We start from the raw sequence: 21,324 nt of genomic DNA, 5'->3' as shown, positions 1-21,324 counted from the left end.
ATATATATATATATATATATATATATATATATATATATATATATATATATATATATATATATATATATATATATATATATATATATATATATATATATATATATATATATATATATATATATATATATATATATATTACTGTTTTATTGGCGAACACTTTTATATAGAGGAATAGTTCAAACCAGCTCCATAATTTGTTTTTGCAAGGCAGACTATTGGATTAGGGAATAACTAGCTTGAATAATTCTGGTTTGGGATGCTTGGTTTCTTATAAGATTCCTAGAGATCACTGAGAAGAAAAAAGGCCTTTTTAACATGAAAACAAAGGTTTACTGAGGATTGGCGTCATACCCTGCTGTGAAAAAGGCTGATCTGAGCTAGAAGAAGTCATTTTTTTTAGCGGAACGGTCTACTCCCTGAAATGAGCAAATTAGTAATATTGCTGCTTGACAGTGTGCTAATTTATTCTATTCTTTTATTGTATTGAAGAGTTGTGAAAAATGAATATGAGCATTTTAATGTGGATTGAATGCATTTATTAAAATCCGTTATCCTTTCCTTGATCGGATATAAATATATATAAAATTGTATATCTACCTATATGTCTTTGTCTTTCTCTCTGACTATTCGCACTCTTACAATGATACACACAAATCCAAAACATTTGTTAGTGTACAGCACTCATTCTAGACGAGTGACTCAGAGTGCATATAAGCATGTATCTATCTATCTATCTATCTATCTATCTATCTATCTATCTATCTATCTATCTATCTATCTATCTATCTATCTATCTATCTATCTATTTATGGTTTATCCAGTACATATCTGAGGTGATATAGCTCAAACGAATTAATATCAATGTTTAATAAAGTATGTGTCATTTAGTTGTCTTGGCATATAATCTCTAAAGTCTGCCTGTTCTTTTGAAAAACACAAACACACAACATCTGATGGCGTTTAAAGACATTTAAGGATGAGAGGAGCCGCTCTTCCTAGTTACTGAGTGGCATGTGAACATAACATTGACGAACTAGCCGGCAGTCCTCGTGGCCTACTCTCTCCGAGATTAAAGAGCCATGTCACGACTTCGTCTCAGGAGGACTTTGGATGCGAATTAAGTGTAAAACTAAACCGAATTTTGCCCCATTAAAAGTGTGTCACTAGAGTGTTATAAATAAGATAACGAGAGTTGGGGACACGGAAAGATTGTTGAGATGTTATACCTTAAATCGACTCTTTATGTGATGATTTTTTCTCTTTTTCCATACTATGTTTAAGCTTACACTGACTGTAAATGCCTTACGTGTATCAGCAATAATTGTATGTCCTACCATTCAAGTTCATAATTTGTGTATTGATTTAAGAATACATGTCAAACCGCTCAGACTTAACTTGCTTAGCGACCTGTCAAACCTTCATATGCTTTGTCTACGTGAACTTTATACAATATGAAATATTTTGTTAGGCAAACCTTTTAAGAAGTTATTGGCTAATTCTGCCAGAGAGTGTAATTATTACAACCTACTTAAAGATGGTGCAACAAGTGACAGTTTCCTTGAAAATGTAACCCGGCGAGTCCTGTGTTTCGGTAGTAAAAAAGTTGAACCCATTTTGTACGAAGTGAGAACGAGGCGGCAATTTAATGAACTGAGACGTGTGTATCGACGGGCAAGCCTCTGATTGGCTCCGCCACAGCCTTTGCGTGTGTTGTGAATAAAAGAAGGCCGTCGCAGCCAATCATCGAATAGAATGGTCCCTCCCACTGTCTGAGCCAAAGTTGGCCACTTCAACAACTAACAGCCTCCGAGCTGACTTTACCATCAAAAACTAACAGACCTTTTAGTAAAACACAGCAACGAATTTCATAACCTTTGCCCACGCCTGCCTGTGACATTCCCTGTGCTTACTCGCCATCCTCCGCGACCTGTCATTCAGCTCTAGGACAAACTGCTCTCTTTTTTTTCTCGTCCATTATTGTCCGCGGGAAAATATAATTTTTACTCGTGTTTACTTGGATCATTTCGGTGCTTACTGAAGACAAAGCTTAATACCGAATTACTGTGCCCTGCAAAAGAAAAAAAAAGGCTGCCAGTCTGGACTTGTTTTCATCTCAAGAACTCCTCACAATTTCTGCTTCTTTGATTGACTGTTTAGAGAATGGCTACTTTACCAGGGACGGTTCCGCGAATGATGAGACCTGCGCCAGGCCAGAACTATCCCCGAACCGGATTCCCTCTAGAAGGTATGTGCACAACCAGCAGCAACCTTACACCCGGATAGACGTGATTCATGTACACATTTAAACAGGAGAGGATGTGCTGTCTTCGGAACGACACAAAGATGTGGTGTCACCGAGCTGATTTTCTAGACAAACATCCGAAGAAACGTGCTTTTAATTTGCGTGTAATTTTTACCAGAAGTAGAATAAACTTTTTTTAAAAATATACTGTACATCTTATATAATCCCAAAGTGTATAAAATGTTGCGTAATTCCGATATTTAATATTAATAATAGATTGATGCACATATTATTTTGTTTATATCTTCTACAGTAATGTAGATAGATAGATAGATAGATAGATAGATAGATAGATAGATAGATAGATAGATAGATAGAGTTAACATATTGTGATTTAATGTTGTGATTTAGTTGGACGCCATGTGTCGTTTTTGGAACGGTCTTTTGAAGTTTAAACATTATATAATGCATAACTGTCTTTACATCTGCCTGTATCTGTCTTTATCATTTGAATTACTTTATATTGACAGAACAATAATGCATGCCTTCCTTTGGTAATTTTATTTCTCCTCTTCAGCACATATATATTTAGTTGCAAACCCATACAAAAAATCCCAATGCAATTTTTTTGTCTTAATAATTATAACAGGAATCCTTTTTTTACTTTGTTTATAGATGAAGCTGCTCTTTTGCTCTAAATCCCGGTAGTCCTAATAAAATTCAAGCAGTAAATCAACGTTTTTTCTGATTATGTGAGAGGCAGTGGATAAGATTTGCAGGCACAGACACCGCTGAAAAGCGCAGTTTTATTTGCATGTGCTAATCTTGGCTTGTGTGGAAGCGGAGCTCGTTCGTGCTCAAGTACCCCATAGTACCTCTGAGGAGAGCGGCCCGACTGCCAGACCCAGCATCGGGAGGATCGGTTCGAGGGTCCTGGTGTAACGAATGAAAATAAAATACACAGCAAATCGATGGCTCAAAGGATTACATCAATATTTGTACAGCATGTCTGGGAATAATGAGGTCGCAAAGTGTTGCGCTCTTGATGGGCTCTTGAAAGCAGAATTGGTCGCACAAGTGGTCTCCCTGTCTCTTTTTCCATAATGATAGCAGTGCAGGTCACCAAACTCTCTGTACAACAGTGATGGGTGATTTCTTTTGAGATCGAAGTTTTCTAAGAAACATCTGTAAACATGTCTAGTTGTGTTAGCGCCACAAATGCGGCAGCAGCATATCATTTCAGTTCAGGATCTTGTCACGTATTGCCGTGTGCTTGAATTTACAAGAGTCATTGGGAAATAATTCATTCATTGCTTGAAATATCCACTTCTTTATGTTAGTAATCAAACGATATACTATGTACTTTAAAATACGAATAGCCGATGGAATGCACCGCATTGTCATTAAGAAAAGGGCTAAATTGTGTAAATAAACAGGCCCCGAACTTTTCCGTGTCTGCGCCAAACGCGTGTACACCGTGCGCGTACTTTTTTAAAGCTTGTGAATTGTGTTTGTGTTTGTTGCAGTCTCCACACCTTTGGGTCAAGGACGTGTAAACCAACTTGGAGGAGTCTTCATCAATGGCAGACCTTTGCCGAATCACATCCGTCACAAAATTGTGGAAATGGCCCACCACGGCATCAGGCCCTGCGTGATCTCCCGGCAGCTGCGCGTCTCCCACGGCTGCGTCTCCAAAATCTTGTGCCGCTACCAGGAGACGGGCTCAATCCGGCCTGGAGCCATTGGGGGCAGCAAACCCAGGGTGAGTCAAGGACATGGATAGTCTGGTCACGAGAGACCTCCAGATGCAGGGCGCGATAAACGCCCATCCAAGTTACCTGTTTACTTTTTTTTTTTTTTTAATAATCAATAGTTTATTGTTTTACATTATGATAAGTGCGTTATGGTTGCACTATGGATGTGTTTTATATATAGATATTGCACAGTCGTGTGACGTTTAAGTAGTTGGGTGCAGTAAAACATGCACAGGTTCTCTTAAAACAATGCGCATTTCTTCACTTAGTTTAATTGATTTTAACAATATATCCACAAATGGCCAAAATCCTCGTCACAAACGTTTAACGTATAGTTTTAACCAAGTTATTTTATTTCTAAATATGGGCATAAATGGGAACGAATTATTTGTTAAAACGGCAATGACAAATGCGCCGTTTACCGCGCTTATGCTGCAGTTCTGTACAAAAGCCCTGCTTTAGTTTTTAATTTTCATGTCAAAGGTCATTGCGACTGCTTACAGGTAATTCAAAGGAGATTTTTCAGCTCTGCTCCTCGGGGTGTCTCTGAAGAGTACTGTAATTGAAAAAGTGCGAGCCTGGAGCCACAATTTAAATTAAAAGTTGCTTCTCTCTTGTTTTGCTCCATTTGGGTCCCAAAGCAGGTGGCAACACCGGATGTGGAAAAAAGGATCGAGGAGTACAAGCGAGAGAACCCGGGGATGTTCAGCTGGGAGATACGCGACAAACTCCTCAAGGACGGCGTGTGTGACAGGAGTACAGTCCCCTCAGGTGAGGCACCTCCTGGTAAGCGCCTTTCCTTACTATGACCGTGCGTGTGTGTCCGCCGTGTGTGTGAACGAACGGGCGCGTCGGGGGCGCAGCCGAGTTTCTAATTTAGAGACGCGGCCAGTCAGCGAGTGCCTTGATGTTGGAAGTGCAGTGAATATCAGCAAGGATGATGCAAACTGACGACTAGTACTTCGAAATGTATTATTATTATTGTTGTTGTTTTTTTTTAATTTTCTTAATTAGTGAGCTCAATAAGCCGCGTTTTGAGAGCCAGATTTGGCAAAAAAGAAGATGACGATGACTGTGATAAGAAAGATGACGATGGAGAGAAGAAAACAAAACACAGCATCGACGGCATTTTGGGCGATAAAGGTAGACTTTTTTGACATTTGTCTGTCTTTCCGCCTGAGCAAATGTATGCCTTGGGAAAAACAAAAAACAAAAATGCGTCAACGGAAGTTAATTGTTCTTAAATGATGTTTATGTGAGCCTGCTTCTGAAGAACTTCTGTCCATAAAATGTCAAGAGTCTTTATGTCGGTCACGAACAGCTAACAAACATTTTGAAATTCATCTGCATGTTATTGAAGCAAGCAATTCAAGTTGTTTGTTAAAGCTGAACAGTTTTAGTCGAAAAATCACCTGGCATTTATTTATATTTATATTTTATTTTCCAGAGCAGTTTCTGCCCCTTAATGGATAAAAATTCGTTTAAATGATTATTAAAAAAATTGAATTAAAGGTGAAACGAGTGATATGTGACGAAAGCCTGTTTGGATAACGGCCTCATATTTACAAGAGAGACAGTTTCTGCATTCTGCACTGTTAATATTTTTTTCAAATTCGATTTCTATGTTGTGCCCCTGGTTACATTGCATAAGTTGCTTTTTAGACCGTGATGGAAAGAAGAAAGGGTGTTTTGTAGGAAGAGAGATTATGATTTATTATGTCTGGATTAAGGGTATTTTGCAGTGTTAAATTAAAGGAAAATTATATATATATATACGTTTTTCTTTTTTTTCGCTTGGCTCACATTTTGCACCTATATGCATGCCTTTTTTGCATACTTCCTCGTTCGTTTGCTTCCCCCTAGTGCATTCTTAGTGGATAATAATTAACCAGTAAATTTGTCATGAGTTGAGGGGCATCCGGAGCCCCTGTGCTGCTTTAATGGGGAAGGGAAGTGTCTCTTTAGCACATTTTGCACCGTTTCGCTTGCAGCTACTGGCTACTCAATTATTTATATGAGCCCTGACGGAAGGTATTTGGGACCAGTAAATTAATTTGTAAAACAGACCAACTCCCAGTCTATAAATGGTCCCTTGAAACTGTAGCTGACAGTTGACCGATTTGACAATCAATATCAATTAAAGGGCCAGGACGGATCGAGTTGAACCGTAACGCTTTTATGTACGGCGCACTAAATTGTTAGACAATTAAAAGAAATCTGTCTTCAGCTACTCAAACATCCCAATCAAGGCGGGCTAGTTTGAATGTTCATGTGCCGAGGAAACATGATTTAGCAGGAACATTTCCAGAGAGACCAACAAATTGGAAATTTTAGCAGCTAAATCTCGTAAAACTGTTATTATTATTATTATTATTACTATTATTATCAATGTTTACTGTGTGTATATATATATATATATATATATATATATACATATATGTCTTGTGTGTATCATATGCAGAATATACTGCGTTATGTAATTATCAAACAAAGTGTTATGACGATTAGATGGAATAACTGTCTTTTTACAAGACCCACTTCTTATATTTTGGACGACTTTAAATCATTGTATATTTCTTAAACTATAGGAATAACCTGTACTGCTAAACTGAATTTTTGGACGAGTATTAATAATATATAATTATCTGAGTTGTCTACCGTGTGTTTGTTTCATAAAGTTTCTATCCCCGCGTCTTCCCCGTTAGATGCAAGTTTTCCCTTTTGTGGATTTGAAATGTCTGACCTCATTTAGAACATATGTTATTTGGATCTGCCTTCTAAATAAAAACAATTTTATTTAGATTAATGTCATTGTTTAGCCTTTACATGCACTGATTAGTTGAGCATGTGCGTCTGGCTTAGCTTCCATCACTTTATTTATTTGTTTGTTTGTTTATTCATTTATTGCATTTATTATCCATTCATCATTTGCAAATTCATCCAAAAAAGAGAAAAAAGTAAAGTTCTATTATTATTTTGAGTAACTTTTTTAAAAAATGTCTCCACCCCTCCCCCTTAAAAAATCACCCTTTATTCCAAACTTGAAGATGAACTTCACTCACTAAGAAAGAACTGCTTGGTCTATAGAGGTCTTTAAAAGCGCAGAGCCGGCTACAAAGGCAAACACTAAAAATACAGAGTGTCCAGAAAAGGAATAGGCTCGGCCATTCTCATTCAAAAGCCCGTAAAGAGTGCAGAGAAAAGGAGCGGCCTTCATAAAAGAAGATGAATTATTCAATACTCCCCGCTGCTAGATAGTTTTGTAATATTATAGGATCGTCTGTTGAGAGAGAATGAGCAGTGGAGGGGTGCAAAATGTTTCTTTCTTGTTTGGAAATGGCCAGCGCTCATTTGGAAATCGGCTCTTTGTGTTCGCGACTGCTCACTTTTCTGTATCATCAAGTTTATCTTTTCAAAGTGTGATCAGGGTCGACTTATGAAACGCATTTCATTTCTGAGGAATGGGCCAGTTCCTCGCTCATTATAGGTCTTGATCAACAATGACAACGTCGTCTTATTTGTCGCCTTGCATGCTGTCATTTTTGAGTGTTAGGCCCCGAACTCGACTGTAGATAAAGTTGGTAATTGTGTTTTATATTTAATGAGCTCGTTTTTATGGGTGTCAGAGTTTTCTCATTTAGAAGATAATTTGATTTCATTCCGTGGAATCTAAGTGAATTTCAATACACCTGTTTGGGCTGAACAATCCAGACTTTCATGTGTTATAGTGACACAGAGGAGCTCTTCAGATTGGCAGTGGACAGCAAATTGTATTGTTCGGCTTTTTCTTTTTTTTTTTTTTTTTTGTATAGCGCGTTAAAAAAGCGTCTTGTCTTAGGTCTTAGCCAATCAGTCAACACCCACTATCATCATAACTGTAATTTCAAATAAATAATAATAATAATAATAATAATAATAATAATAATAATAATAATAAAATATAATTAGTTATAGTTTTTAATATACATCTGTTTATCTGGCCCTTGATATTTATTTTGTTCTACTTTATGAAACAATGTAATTTAATAGGCCATACTGTAATTGTATAACTAGTTAGTTAATAACATTTAAAATTTAAAATTAAGTAAAATATTTTCAAGCATTGTTCTATTAAATGCTCATGTAGTTAACTTTCATTTAGCTGTTTTTTTTTTGTTCCAGAATCTGAAAAAGTTCAGATACAACCAAACAATATATGTTTTATAACAGTAGTTTCGATCTTCCTAAAAACAGCATGTACGCATGCAATGATGTTTTAAATAAATACCTCATAAAAAAGAAAACATCGGATTTTTAGTACGTGTGTTAAAATAGTTTAATATATATCCAGATGGTTGTGGTTCTTTTGTATTATTTTTAAAGAGGGTGAGTGTTGATAAATTGTACTTTATTCCTGAGATATTTCCACTAATTTATTATTATTGTTTCTCTCCGCAAAACATGAATATAGATATGAAAAATTGGTGTGAAAAAATATTCAGGGTTTCGGTTCTTTTATTGTGTACCATCCTCAAAACCAGACGTAAATTATTACGCACTTTAATGCATGTCAAGGAAATAAAGTTGGACTAAGCGGTTTGAAACTGAATGGACGTGTCTATAAAATATGAACTTCTCAATGTTTTTCGATAATTATTATATAAAATATGGCTTTAAGTAATGCGACTCTCTTTTTCTGATATATGTTGACATTTCTTTAAAGATATGCTCGTTCTTCAAAACAAGTCCATATTAATCTGTTCTGAATGATTCGTTTTGAATGTATTACGTACATGTCATAGACACACGTGTATTATGTTTCATCCCAAATATTCGTTTTAGATTTATTGCAGAGCAGCTGCTTTTCGGTACTTCATCTAAACCGTGCACACATGCACCCTCATTCTGCGTGATACACGTGAATTATTGCGTCTCGATGTTGCTGCTCCTGCTGGAGCATTTGAGCCAATGCTTATAAATCTCCCCAAAACAGCGAAAAATCTCTCCAGAATACTTTGATGTCCTGGCGCCTCACTCTTTGCCCGGCCCGTCACTTTTCGTATAGCGACGCGAGTGCCGTTCGCCCGGCTGCTCCTGCGGGAGTTCGCGGTAACGGAGTACCTGCACGGCGCCCGTGTGTCGCGGCTACTGGTTTGCTGCTGCGCTGGTGTGGCGACCTGTGCGCAGGGCGCATCTCCAAATCTCTCCTTGCGCCGTTTTATTCGTTTTAATTTAGCCGTTGTATCGAGATGTTTTAAAATGTTGTTTGTGCGATACACTTGAAGCGTCAAGCAAACTTAGTGACAAATTTCTGGCTCCATCTATGTCTTTTCCTGGGGGATATTAGACCGAGATCCTAAATGCCCTCTTTTTTAATTCTTTAAAAGATTCCTCTTTGCGCCTGTTTCATTCTATCATCCGGCTGGCATTTAATAATGTTAAGACTTATTAGAGCTCGTAATGAAAACTGTGGCCGCTGAATGGGGAGCTGTGTTGCAGAGGGGTGTAATAGCTCCAAGGCATGGTAAGAAATGTATTTATCCACAATCAGCCCTCACTCTCGGAGTTTCAAGCACAAACGTTATGTTGAAGGGTTTAAGGCGGGATTAAATTGAGTCTTTTATTTCTTTTCACTTTCATCTCTAAACGGCTCACTCTGGCTAGCCCTGGGCACAAATTCATGAGATTTTAGGTTTCTTTTATAGTTGTTAAGATTTTTTTTGAGGGGGGGGTGCATTAGGATCTCTGACATGCAAAGTCGAATATGGGGGGGAAACCCGCACTTCAGGAACAAAGTCCGAGAAATTAAGTGCAATAAATACCCACAAAGTTGAATTTCGGGGGAGGAAATTAAAAAAAAAACAAAAAACTGAAACTTCCTAAAAAATAACTACTTTTGTGACTTTTTCGATTAATTTTTGTGGAGCAGTTTAAAATTTCTTCCCTTAGAGTATAATCCAAGCATCTCAAAATGTTATAATACGAATCAGAAGAGAATGGCATTTATTGTCTTATGGAACTCTTTCGGATTAAAACTTGCACTTGTTTGATCTGAAAATTATTATTATTATTATTATTATTATTATTATTATTGGTAGTAGTAGTAGTACCGAAAATTAACGATATATTACATTGCCAAATCATATTGCTTAAAAAATGTACTTAAATCAATCATTTGAAAACTTTCTTTTTGACATCTTTAACCTTTTTTAATGGTAGCTGATTTAATAAGTATATAGGTGAATAAATTACGTTTTTTAAGCCGTTGCTAGTTTCTTTATACGGTTCGCTTCGGTATTGGATTGACTCGATGAAGGCGCTATATAGACATTCGCGCTCTCAGTCGATGAAATAACCAGCTCTCGCGAGTGATGCGGGAAGGCACGGGTTAATCCACTAGGTCTCGCTTTCTCAAGCCGCCCTGAAGCTGGGTGATAATTACTGAATGGCGACAGTGCAGTTATGTGGAAAGGCGAAAACAGCGAAATATAAATAAACAGGCGGATTTGGGAAGTGTACGCTGGCTGCCGCACTTTCTCCGAGTATGAGAAGTAGCTCGGGAAGTTGCTGAGATGGTGTTTGCAGAGATGTGCCAAATCTAATTATACGAGAGATTGAATAGCGAAAGAGAGAAGGAGGCAGAGAGCCCGTCAGTCCGGACAGAGGGGGCTTCCTCACCTGGCGGCGATCGGGGGGGTTTCAGGGGTATCAGTCAATTTATCAGCAACAATCTGCATTGATTAAACCAACAAGCTGCCGTGCTAGAGAAAGCCCGGCCATGGACACTTCAGCAAATCGCAGGATTACCTGAGGTTCCCAATCTAATCAAACAGAGACCAGGCGGGATTTGCGAGTGGGATCAGACGAAATAATAGAGGCCATTGGAAAGACAGAGAGGTGACAGGCTGGCCCGGCCATGTGGGCTCTGCATTTTCAATTAAAACGAGAAAGAGAAAAGGAGAACGAGTTAGGAAAGCAAATAAGAAACAGAGAACCGTGGGGGGTGTGCGGTTGGGACTTGAGTGGGGTGTCAATGGAAGAAAGAACAAATAACGCTCACCCGAAACCGAACGTGCACCAGAAACCTTCTGCATATTTGCCACTCAGTCTTCTCTAACGAAACAATAACAGGCGATGCGACGGACCACGGTCTCCTGGAAGGAAATCGTGCGTTTCTGAAGACACTCAGAGGAGTCATGCGGCCCTCGATAATGTTTGAAGCAAATATGTGTATTTGTGTTTGCGAGTCCAAATAAGCTTCATCGAAAGAGAAGCAGGGATGAGGCGTGAGACCACTTCAAAAGGATCCATCTGGAATGACGAGAGCGAGATTTAGTAAAAGTATGAGGAAGTTATTTAGATATTAATAACATCTTCTCCTCGGGCATCGGGAGTCACTCCATCTGCACTTTCTCGCAGCTATTTGGCTGGGTTGAAATTGAGGAAGACCCAAATGCTGAGGAGAGATAACACAATCATCACAGCCCCGGTCCTGTGACTGCGCATCATTGCATTAAACTCGGATTAACCTCGCTGTCCCTCTTCGCCGCCTTCCTCCGAATTTCACTGGAATTTACATGGGAGGTGTTGGAGGGACATACAGGAGCAAAGACTTGGAGCTTTGAGGCACGTAGCCAGTGAATACAAAGCTTTCATTAAATGATAGTCGCGATAAAATAAGAACACCGCGACACCAAATGACCCGCCTTTATAGGCAGAAAGAAAGAAAAGGCAATTAATTACTTCTTTTGTTACTCTTATCCATCTCTGTTACATGACTGTCAGACGAGTATGCCCATGTGGCTAGAAGTATATGCAGTAAGGTTTTAATCAAACACAGTATACTTATTTGGTACAGTATGCCACGAACGAAAATGACTTATGTATATTCATAAATTAGAAGGAGTCGCGTTACAGTACATTAACGACAACATTCATATTTTAAATACTGCGTAGATCATTTTAAGTGCAAAGAGCTAGTCCTGCAAAGATGGAATATTTAATCTTACGGAATGAAAGTTATCGGTGCAAAAGATAAAAGGGCAATTTTAATGCTTTCCTGTTTTATTAACCAAAAACAGAGAGCAGCTAACGCCATGCATTTTTTTGCTTTGTTTGAAATACGATTGAAAGTGCACAGGACGAGTTTTTAATATTGTAATTGTAATAGTCATTTGTTAAATTAGATAGATAGATAGATAGATAGATAGATAGATAGATAGATAGATAGATAGATAGATAGATAGATAGATAGATAGAAAAGGCGCTATATTACAGATAGATTGACGCTGGAACACAGTGGTCAAGAAGAGGAATACTAGAACTGTTCTTCGTCATTAACAAATTAAATTTGTGCAGCCTGATTCAGGTGTCATTTCTGTTGACAAATGCCTCTTTTCTCCGAATTAGAGCCAAATCAAAAGCCAAACTTTAATTTTTGTTATGAAGCAATAGTTTTACTTTTGTATTGTAAGCAAACATATATGACCCACCACGTCTTTGTCACATGCGCGCCCTTTCCGAAGTGTTTGAATTTTTTTTTTTTTTGAGGTTCAAATACCCAGGTATTATTTTTAACCATTACTCCAAAATTAGGATGTGATTACCTGGGTTAACAGCAGCAAAGGAGTTTAAATGCGAAGTCTGCAGATGACAGGTCTGTCGTACTGGAAGGAAGTTCAAACAGAATTCTGAAGGACTCGTCTGCTCTGCCGCGGAGGATTACGTTTGGTAGTGGACTCGCAAGATTGTGACAACTAATAGCAATTTATAAAGACATTAGTCATCTTCAGAGAGCACAAGTCTACATTAAGCTGCCGTGCCTTCTGTTGGCGAATATTAATGCGCCCAATTATTTGCGAGGGCTCCGTTGACCTTTGAACTTGAGGCGGACCCCGTGGTTGTCAGAAAGGGGATTTTAGTTTGCGTTTGAGAGTACAGAGAAAAGATAGAAGAGAGAAAAAAGAGAGAAGAAGTAGGTGAAGAAAAGTAGAGGCAGCTAGAGGAAATTGAGAAGCTTATAGTCTTTGATCCTTGGCTGCTTTTGCTTATCAGAAACATTTGTGGTGACACCTCCACAATAGCAGTTCATCATATTACTGAGCGCGAGTACGTCTTTCAAGGCTGTCTGTCTATTAATTAAAGACGCCCTTGTCATGCGGGACCGGCTCTATCTGCGCAGACATATTACTTACCAGAATGGGTTCAGGATCTCTAGTGATTTTTTTTTTTTGAAAGGGACAATCTGCCTTTTTGGTCTACTTAGGGGAAATTCAAAAGTCTACAGTGGAGGACATGGGGATTTTTCTCTCAATATAAAAGCGAGTTAATAATCCCTGCCTGTTCAATAACTTTAAAGGATTTAACAAGCCCCTCTTGAAATCATTTAAAGGTGTATCCTACCAGGACTCCGTATGTGTCCTTATTGATAGCGCTAATAAACGGCCCACCGCCCCGCCAGCGATTTGCATATGCGGGTAACGTCGATGGAGGAGACGACGGGAGTCATCATAAATAATGGAAGCTGTGAGTGAAAGGAAACGTGCGCTTCCGGTTTATGAATCAGTGAGAAAAGAAGAGGCAGTGGACAGCCGGTCTGCTCGTATGTGTCGGTGCTTTTGCTGTTGTTTCGTTTTAGTTGATCATCGAAGGTGGCTAACGTAAGGCTTCGTGTTTGTAAAATGCAAGGCAACAAGATCCGCCGAACGCAAAACATGGAAATTTAATTCATTTAAAAAGATCTTTACACGTTGTATTGTGCTTTGATAAAAGGCAAAGTATGATGTTCATAGTGAAATTCTTGCGTTTTTTTCGGGTAGGCCTATATCCGAGAAATCCTCACGTCAAATGAATGCATCGCTAAGGCCATCAGAGCCCATTTATTACGAGTACTCGACTATTTAAAACAAAATCCCGTCGTTCGAAACGAAAATGGTCTTCTCACCAGTTTGCCATATGGAATAGTTCAGCGCCTCCCGATCTAGCGATCAGGGGCGTCCGTCGAGGGATGGGGGAGAAGGGTCACTTCTGAGGACGGACTGCTGCTGATCTAAATTAGGGCGAAGAGCTCGGAGGCTCCTGACAGGCAGCAGGGCTCGGCTCTCGAGGCGCATCACTGCTGGGTTTTATTTGCGAAGCCTAAAAATTAGAGGAACCGCAGGAGCCGCGTTGACCCTTGGCGGTCACAGCTGATGGACCCTGCACAGAGGTCACCGGCACAAAGGAGAGCAATGCACTTGTGACTTTTTTTGTCCCTTTTTTAAACTTTTTCAGTAGCCAATACACTAGTGAGTTTATGGAAAAACGAATTCCAACAAGTAACTGGCTTACATTGGCCATTGCTGTTTTTTGGTGTGTCTGTGACTCTCAATTCGATTCAAAGCTGAACAAGATCTTTCGTAATTCTAAGTTCGCATGTTCCATTCAGAATTAGTTTTTGTTTACCAAAGCGGATATTTAATCCTTTGACAGTTGTCCCTTTTTTGCCCTTCGTCTTATGTAAAGGCCATCGTCCACTCGTATGCATTAAACACACTTAAGAAAGAAACGCTTTAACGTTTTAAAAAATCCAGAAGACTACAAATATGGACTGTGCAGACTGAAATCAGCTTATAGCATGACAAATGCCCTGTCCGTTCATTTCCAAAGTTTCTGGTGACTACCCAAGTAGTCGTGTTTTAAAATGCTCCTGGACAGCACTGTCAATCGAATGTTTTGTTTCATTGTTTTATTCATTAAACCTTAATGAGTGAATAATGGATGGATAGATGGATGGATGGATGGATGGATGGATGGATGGATGGATGAGTGGCTTTCTTTTCCTTTCCCCCGATTTTCCATTTTTTTAGTTGGTGGCCACGTGTAGTTGCAAACCGATTGTCACTCTGCCCACTTATGGGGTCAGTGGTGTTAGGAATGACAAGCATTTCTTCACAACTTAGAGCGCTCATGACCGTGTCTGAAAAATAAAAGACGACCCTTATAAACGCGTGTTAGAGCCCACCGGCTCTTTTCTCACAAACCCCCATTACTTAGGCTGCCCTACCAAACGTGAGCGGGCCGAACAGGGGCGAGTTAAGGTTGGTCGATACATTGAGAACGTTTAAGCATTTATGGCAAAAACATCCTCTACATGACTGACTTGTATTTCCCACTCCTAATTTCTTCTGCTTAAAACCTGGAGGAAATGTCATTTATTGCTTTATATACCCTTCGTTTTTAATGTCGTATACACGGCAGAGGAATAATCTGAAAGCTGATCCCAAGACTGTATTATGACCCGCGTGGTCCAGGCACATGCCAAATGGTAGAAATATTCTACACTCTTAAAAATACTGGCTCTTTAATGGTATTTATGGTTCTTTACTGGTTTGTGTGGTTCTTCGTATAGAACTATTGTTTGTCCAAGCACCATTTCCTTCTGCTGAAGGTTCTTTGAATATAAAGTTGATTCTTTGTGCTTTGAAAAACATCCTAATATGTATCAACAAATTAAAATTGTAATGTATGTATGATAGTAACAGATTAAGAAAACCTGAACTTAGTCTGTGTTATTGCCTCAGTAAAATTGCTTTTAAATCGAGACCCATTGGTATTTCACAAATCGTCTATTCGTGGTACTGGCCTGTTACAGATCTAAATAAATAAAAGAATCTTTCCGAAACCTTTATTTGGATGGGTCTTTTGAGAACTAAAAATAGCTTTCCTATGGCATCGCTCTGTAGAGACACCCTGTCACCTTTATTTTTAAAAGTGTGTGAATACAATTATGTCTAGTCCATCCATACGTTATCATAATCCGTGATGTAAGGTCCATTCCTACGGCAGCCGTGCAATAGATAGCTACCCTCCGTGAAGGCGCAATGTAGTTGCACGCATTAGGATGATTTGCTCAACTTTTGGAGGACCTGAAGAAATCCCACTGAAAGAAGAACGTGCAAGTGGCCACTGGTAGGGCGGTTATGCATCGTCCGGTGACTTCCATGTATCCGTTTAGTCGACACGTTAATAACAAATCGGTGGTGGCTCGACAAACAAGATCTCTCACACTTAGATTTGCACAGTAATGTGATCTGCCTGCTGTGTCGGTTATGGAGGGTAAAACACGACGAGGCCCGGGGAGAACATGCCGACTCCACACCGTTATGAAACTGAGTCTGCACGGTGCGCCAATCCAATGCAAATGACGGGGCGCGTTACACCAGGCGAACGGCATTTAAATATTAGAAAATGTCGCTTATTTAAGAAAATGGGATGCTTTCAGAAGGCGTCTCGCGTTTTCCCCCAAAAGCCCTTATTTCCTGAAAGTGGTTGCGCTAAATTCGTAATTAATTGTTTAAGACATTTAAAGCGCGTTTTATAAGTGCGACTGCGGTCGTGTTTTACTTAACTCAGCCTATTGTCGTTGTTAATGCCTAAGGTTAATTTATTTAATATCGCGATGCCCGTGAAACGTTTGACTGCGCTAAGGACATTTTTTTAAATCGATTAAGACACTGAGAGGGCAGTCTCCCGGTTTTTATATTTGTTTTCGTTTAATACTCAGTTTCCCTGTTCTGATTTTCTTTCGTTCTTTTTCTTTGCTTCACCCAATCTCGGGGTCTTTTCTCTTCCTCTCTCGTTCTTTCTTTCATGTTTTATTTCAGCCCCCTCTTATACCCTTGATGTGAAGGGCGCGTATTTCTTCTGCTTTAGTGGCTGCTACACTTTCTCAGTGGATCAATGGCCACTTTAGAAATACAAACATCTTTAAAGAGAGTAGTAACCTGGTTAAAAAGATACCGTGAATGGGAGAATAGCTGCGTGTCTCTTTGCCATGGAGTGCGCAGCAAACCTTCTCCTAATCCCGCTTTCATTTCACCGACAAATGCTAAGAATCCTCCTCTGTCTCGCAACCCATCAGGGGACTGATTAGGCAACAAAAGGACATCACTCGCACAAAGAGGAACAACTGAGAGGGGGACTTGAGCTCCCGAAAACTGGGCACACCTCGGCCCTCAGTCAAGCCCCGTCTTTTGGAGGTTAAGCAAATTTACACTTTTCCGCAGAAGAAAAAAAAATAATAATAAAAAGAATGGCGGCATTCTCCGGTTTGAAAATCAACTTTGAGTGTAAAAGTTTTGTTTTTTTAAGTTACTGTTTCACTTTTGGAAATGAGCCGGGTGGCTCCACAGCTGAGATCTATTAACCCTTTGTTTTCGAACAGTGAAGACCCTCTGAAGAGATAACGGGCGGGGCCAGCGCTTCCCACTTAAATTTGTTGTATCGGAGTTTGGAGATGGCCCGGGGCATAGCGGACTGGGAGATGTGAGAGACGAAGGAGCAGGAAGCACGGCTATAGTGTCAGATTGGAGAGGAATGCTGACAGCTCCGGAGCCCGCTCTTGCAAGTGTAGCAGTTAGGCTCGTCGCTCTTCATTTTCCTTTGCTTTTTTTCAGCGAACTTGGCATTTTGTGCATGACTGGTTCATTAAACAGCACTGTGTGGATTCGGAGGAGGCTGACGGGGTCGGAATGGCGCTGCTGTTGAAAGTAAACTTCTCGCCGGCCAAACCTTTGCGGTCTCGTCCTTTCTCGGCTTTGGAAGTGCGGGGGATTTCACGTTTACCGTTGAGCTTTTTTTCCGTGGTACATTCGCGCGTTGCTTTGTCTCTTAGTTGTTGGTTTGTCTTCTGATTTTCTGACTGGTAGCGCCAGGTCTATAAATGAATCACATTGCACCCTTTATGTGTTAACGACCTTTGAAAATTAATTTTTTAATAACTGCAATTTTCGTTTATCTCCTTTTTATTGTGAATTTTGCAGCGAGCAACTAACTCCTAGATGTTCAAGTCATGCAGAAACGCACTTCTCTGTGAACAGCTCAAACACATTTTAAGCTGAACAATTATGAATAAATAAAGAAAAAAGAAAAGAAAAAGAAAAACGCCATTATAATAACGTTATGTTTGTTGAGATCATGTAAACGTGTCAAACAATACTTTAGTAAATTCGTCCCCTGCCGAATTTTACAACTAGTGATTCAGATTCACTCTTTGTGAGTAATTTGTGTAAGAGGAATATATCTTTAAATATAAATAATCTAAAGAGCCCCAGAGGAAGTGCTGTGTAGCGGGTTTGGTCTTTACACCAGAACACTGTCACTTTAGTCCCCCGTCTCAGTGCAGACCAGAATATAATTTACCTTGTGTTGTGTTGGGGTCTAATAAAATTTGTTATGCTGCCCCCCTGTCTTTTACATTGCCTCAGATAAAGGCATCCATGGTGAATACACACACAAAAATACTAGTCCAAGTTTTTTAAACATATACATCATGATGAAGTGGCATGCTGGTTAGAGCTACAGCCATACACCCTTAAAAATAACAGTTCTTTAATGGCACTTTATGGGTCTTTACTGGGTTGTGTAGCTCCTCACAGAGCCATTGCCTGACAAAGCACCATTTCATTCTGCTGAGCGCTCTCTACATATGAAGCTTGTGCTTTGTGCTTTCAAACACTTCCTAATATGTACAGAAAAAAAAAGATGACATTTTTAATATTTGGTAAGATACCCAGGAGGACACTAACAGTTTAGGAAAACCTGAACTTAGCTTGTGTTACATACGTATGCAGCAAGAGTTTGCCATTCATATTTTATAGATCTGTTACCATCTCTTCATGGTTAATTACTGTATGGAGCCATGTTATGGATCTAAATTAAAAAAAAAAGGATCTTTCTGGAAGGGTCTTATGGGAACCACAAATGGTTTGCCTATGGCATCAATCAGAAGAGCCATTCTGGCACGTTTATTTTTAAGAGTGTACAGGCCCAGGAGCCCGGCTTCAATCCCACCCTGGACATGCTGTTGTGATGTTTGAATGTAATCCCTACATCTGGGTGGGCTTCCTTTAAATACACGTAGTACTGGCCTGCAATCGAATGACATCTCATGAACAGTTGTTTTCCTGCCTTGCTAGTGGTGCTGAAGTTAGGCTCCAAAGGTTATGATCAAGAATTGGAAAAGTGAGTGTAAGCAGTGGATGTCTGAGAAATCTGAAGTTGTGTGCAAATGTGGACACAATAAGTCGGTGGCTGAGCCTGAACTTAAAGTTCTGTGGTGGTGTGTGACTTTTCAACTACTTAACCAACATACTACTCTCTAAAGTTTTATTCTTTATCTTTTTGGTTCATACACTCTTTAGACATAACAGTTCTTTAATGACACTGCACTGGTTCTGTGGTTCCTTGTAGAAGCATTGCTTGATAAAGAACCATTTCATTTGGGAAGGGCTCTTTGCATATGAATTTGGTTCTTTGGGCATTGAAAAATGTCCTAATATGTAGACAAGAAAAACAGCAATCATTAATGTATAGTAGGTGACCTAGCAAGACAAAATGAGCCCTTTTAAAATCAGGAACCCCCTGGTATTTCACAAATCTGTTATCATTTATTCAGGATTATTTATGAAACCTGTCACCAAGCCAAACAAATAAAAGGTTCTTTCTGGAATCAAAAATAGTTTCCCTGTGGCATCTCTTTGAAGAATCACTTTGGCACCTTTTTTAAGAGTGTATGGTCTGCAAATCTTGAGTCTGGCAATAATGACTCAATTTCTTTGGATTCATTTATGGTTGGTTGTTATCTTTACCATTTAAAATCTCTTTTACTCGTATATGTTTTTGTAAATAAAGCTCATTATATCGTGAAGCATTCAGTTACAGTTTGGTATTTTGAAATGGACTATATAAGAATAAATTCAATTGTCCATTCATTTACGTTTGATACATTTCCAACACAATGTAGTGTCTTGGGGAGCTCGAGCTTATTACACCAGCATCACCAGTCCAACAGGACAGAAACGAAGTGGACCTGGTGAAGTTATTATACATTTACAAATGTGCACTGCTTTGAGTATTGTTGTGTGTTTTATTAAAAAATCTAAATCAATCTATCTATCTATCTATCTATCTATCTATCTATCTATCTATCTATCTATCTATCTATCTAGCAAGCATATAGCACCTTTCATTATCTATCTGTAATATAGTATCTATCTATCTATCTATCTATCTATCTATCTATCTATCTATCTATCTATCTATCTATCTATCTATCATATAGCAGCACCCTTTCATTATCTATCTATCTATCTATCTATCTATCTATCTATCTATCTATCTATCTATCTATCTATCTATCTATCTATCTATCTATCTATCTATCATATAGCACCTTTATAGTCCTATAGTCCAGTCCTTTATAGCGGGCGACTTCAGAGCACCAGCCAAGCTATGTCACTTCTGTTTGAAATGCAGACGAAAAACGATAAAATCCCACACAAACAGAGGAATGTCATGAGAACTCCACAAATACAGCCACTGGGCAAGCATTTTGTCCTGGAGGTGTATGGCAGCATCTTCAAACAGTACACCATTAAGCCACCCGAAACATCAACCCAAGACGTAACTGAAGACTGGGCCCCAAAAAATGGTGCTGCTCTTAGTGCTGATAACACTTTGCTTTATTTCTTCTTATTATCTTACTCCTTCTTCTTCTTCTGCTTTGTACAAGTTTGTGAATTTATGTTAACTATGCAAGCAAATGCACACTCTTCATGCATACACATGGATTGACATCTGCATCAAAGTAAAGCCGCTTGCAAAACAAATAAGAGAGAGCGAGACACTTGTGACCTTATGTTGGCTGTGTGCTCTTTGCTCTGATGTTTTCTGTTAGCAACATTCAGGAGATGTGTTGAACAAGAGGCTCTCTCTGCCACAGGTAATGATCTTGCATGTACATGCAGATAAACAAATTTTTTGCCTATGCACCCTGCAAATTTCCCATGTATGCCATTCTCCTCTTGCTGTGTAAGTTCTGGGTTTACCCGTGATTGACACTCACAGCACAGCACTTTTTTACGTTTGCTCTCAGTGTGGAACAGACATAGTTCCTGGTGACCTGGTTAGGTAAGGGTGATCTTCAGAGGCCAGAGTGCAAGTAAAAAGGAAAGATTATTTGAGATTATAATGACAACCGAGCGAAAGCATTCACTGCCACAGAAAGGTGGGCACTAGGTTGCGTGAGGCTCAATAGAGATGAATTGGTCCACTGTAAAACATCTATGATTAATTTCAGTGATAGGAAAACGCTGCTTGATAGGCATCTTGAAATGTCAGATCTGAAGAGGAACACAGCGGCAAAAGATCTGAAGTTTTGATGCCTTGATTGTTCCTGTTCAATTGGAGAGGAGTGGAACTTGTCAGTTTTTTAAGGGCCAGGTCTCTTCTAGCTGCAAAGGGAAAAAAGAGGAACATGTGAGTATTGGAGTCATAATTAGGTGTAAACAAGAAGTGAGGGCGAGACCG

General features: G+C 39.2%; 1 protein-coding gene across 6 annotated transcripts in view; it reads left to right on the top strand.

Moving 5' to 3' along the window:
- The first annotated feature begins 1,773 nt into the window (after positions 1–1,773).
- Positions 1,774–21,324, top strand: part of pax7a (paired box 7a) — an 84,432-nt gene continuing 64,881 nt past the window's right edge. For 2 of the 6 annotated variants that reach the window (XM_039756183.1, XM_039756186.1), the window contains exons 1-4: positions 1,774–2,245; positions 3,769–4,004; positions 4,638–4,767; positions 5,011–5,139. In XM_039756183.1, coding sequence (XP_039612117.1) covers positions 2,161–2,245; positions 3,769–4,004; positions 4,638–4,767; positions 5,011–5,139 — 580 coding nt within the window. In that variant the 5' untranslated portion in view covers positions 1,774–2,160. Of the gene's footprint in view, positions 2,246–3,768; positions 4,005–4,637; positions 4,783–5,010; positions 5,140–21,324 lie in introns of all 6 variants that reach the window. The other 4 variants (XM_039756181.1, XM_039756185.1, XM_039756184.1 and 1 more) reach the window with 3 other exon arrangements.

This window comes from Polypterus senegalus, chromosome 6, assembly GCF_016835505.1.
Source record: "Polypterus senegalus isolate Bchr_013 chromosome 6, ASM1683550v1, whole genome shotgun sequence".
NCBI classification, from domain to species: Eukaryota; Metazoa; Chordata; class Cladistia; order Polypteriformes; family Polypteridae; genus Polypterus; species Polypterus senegalus.
This window is presented reverse-complemented; position numbering and strand designations above follow the sequence as displayed.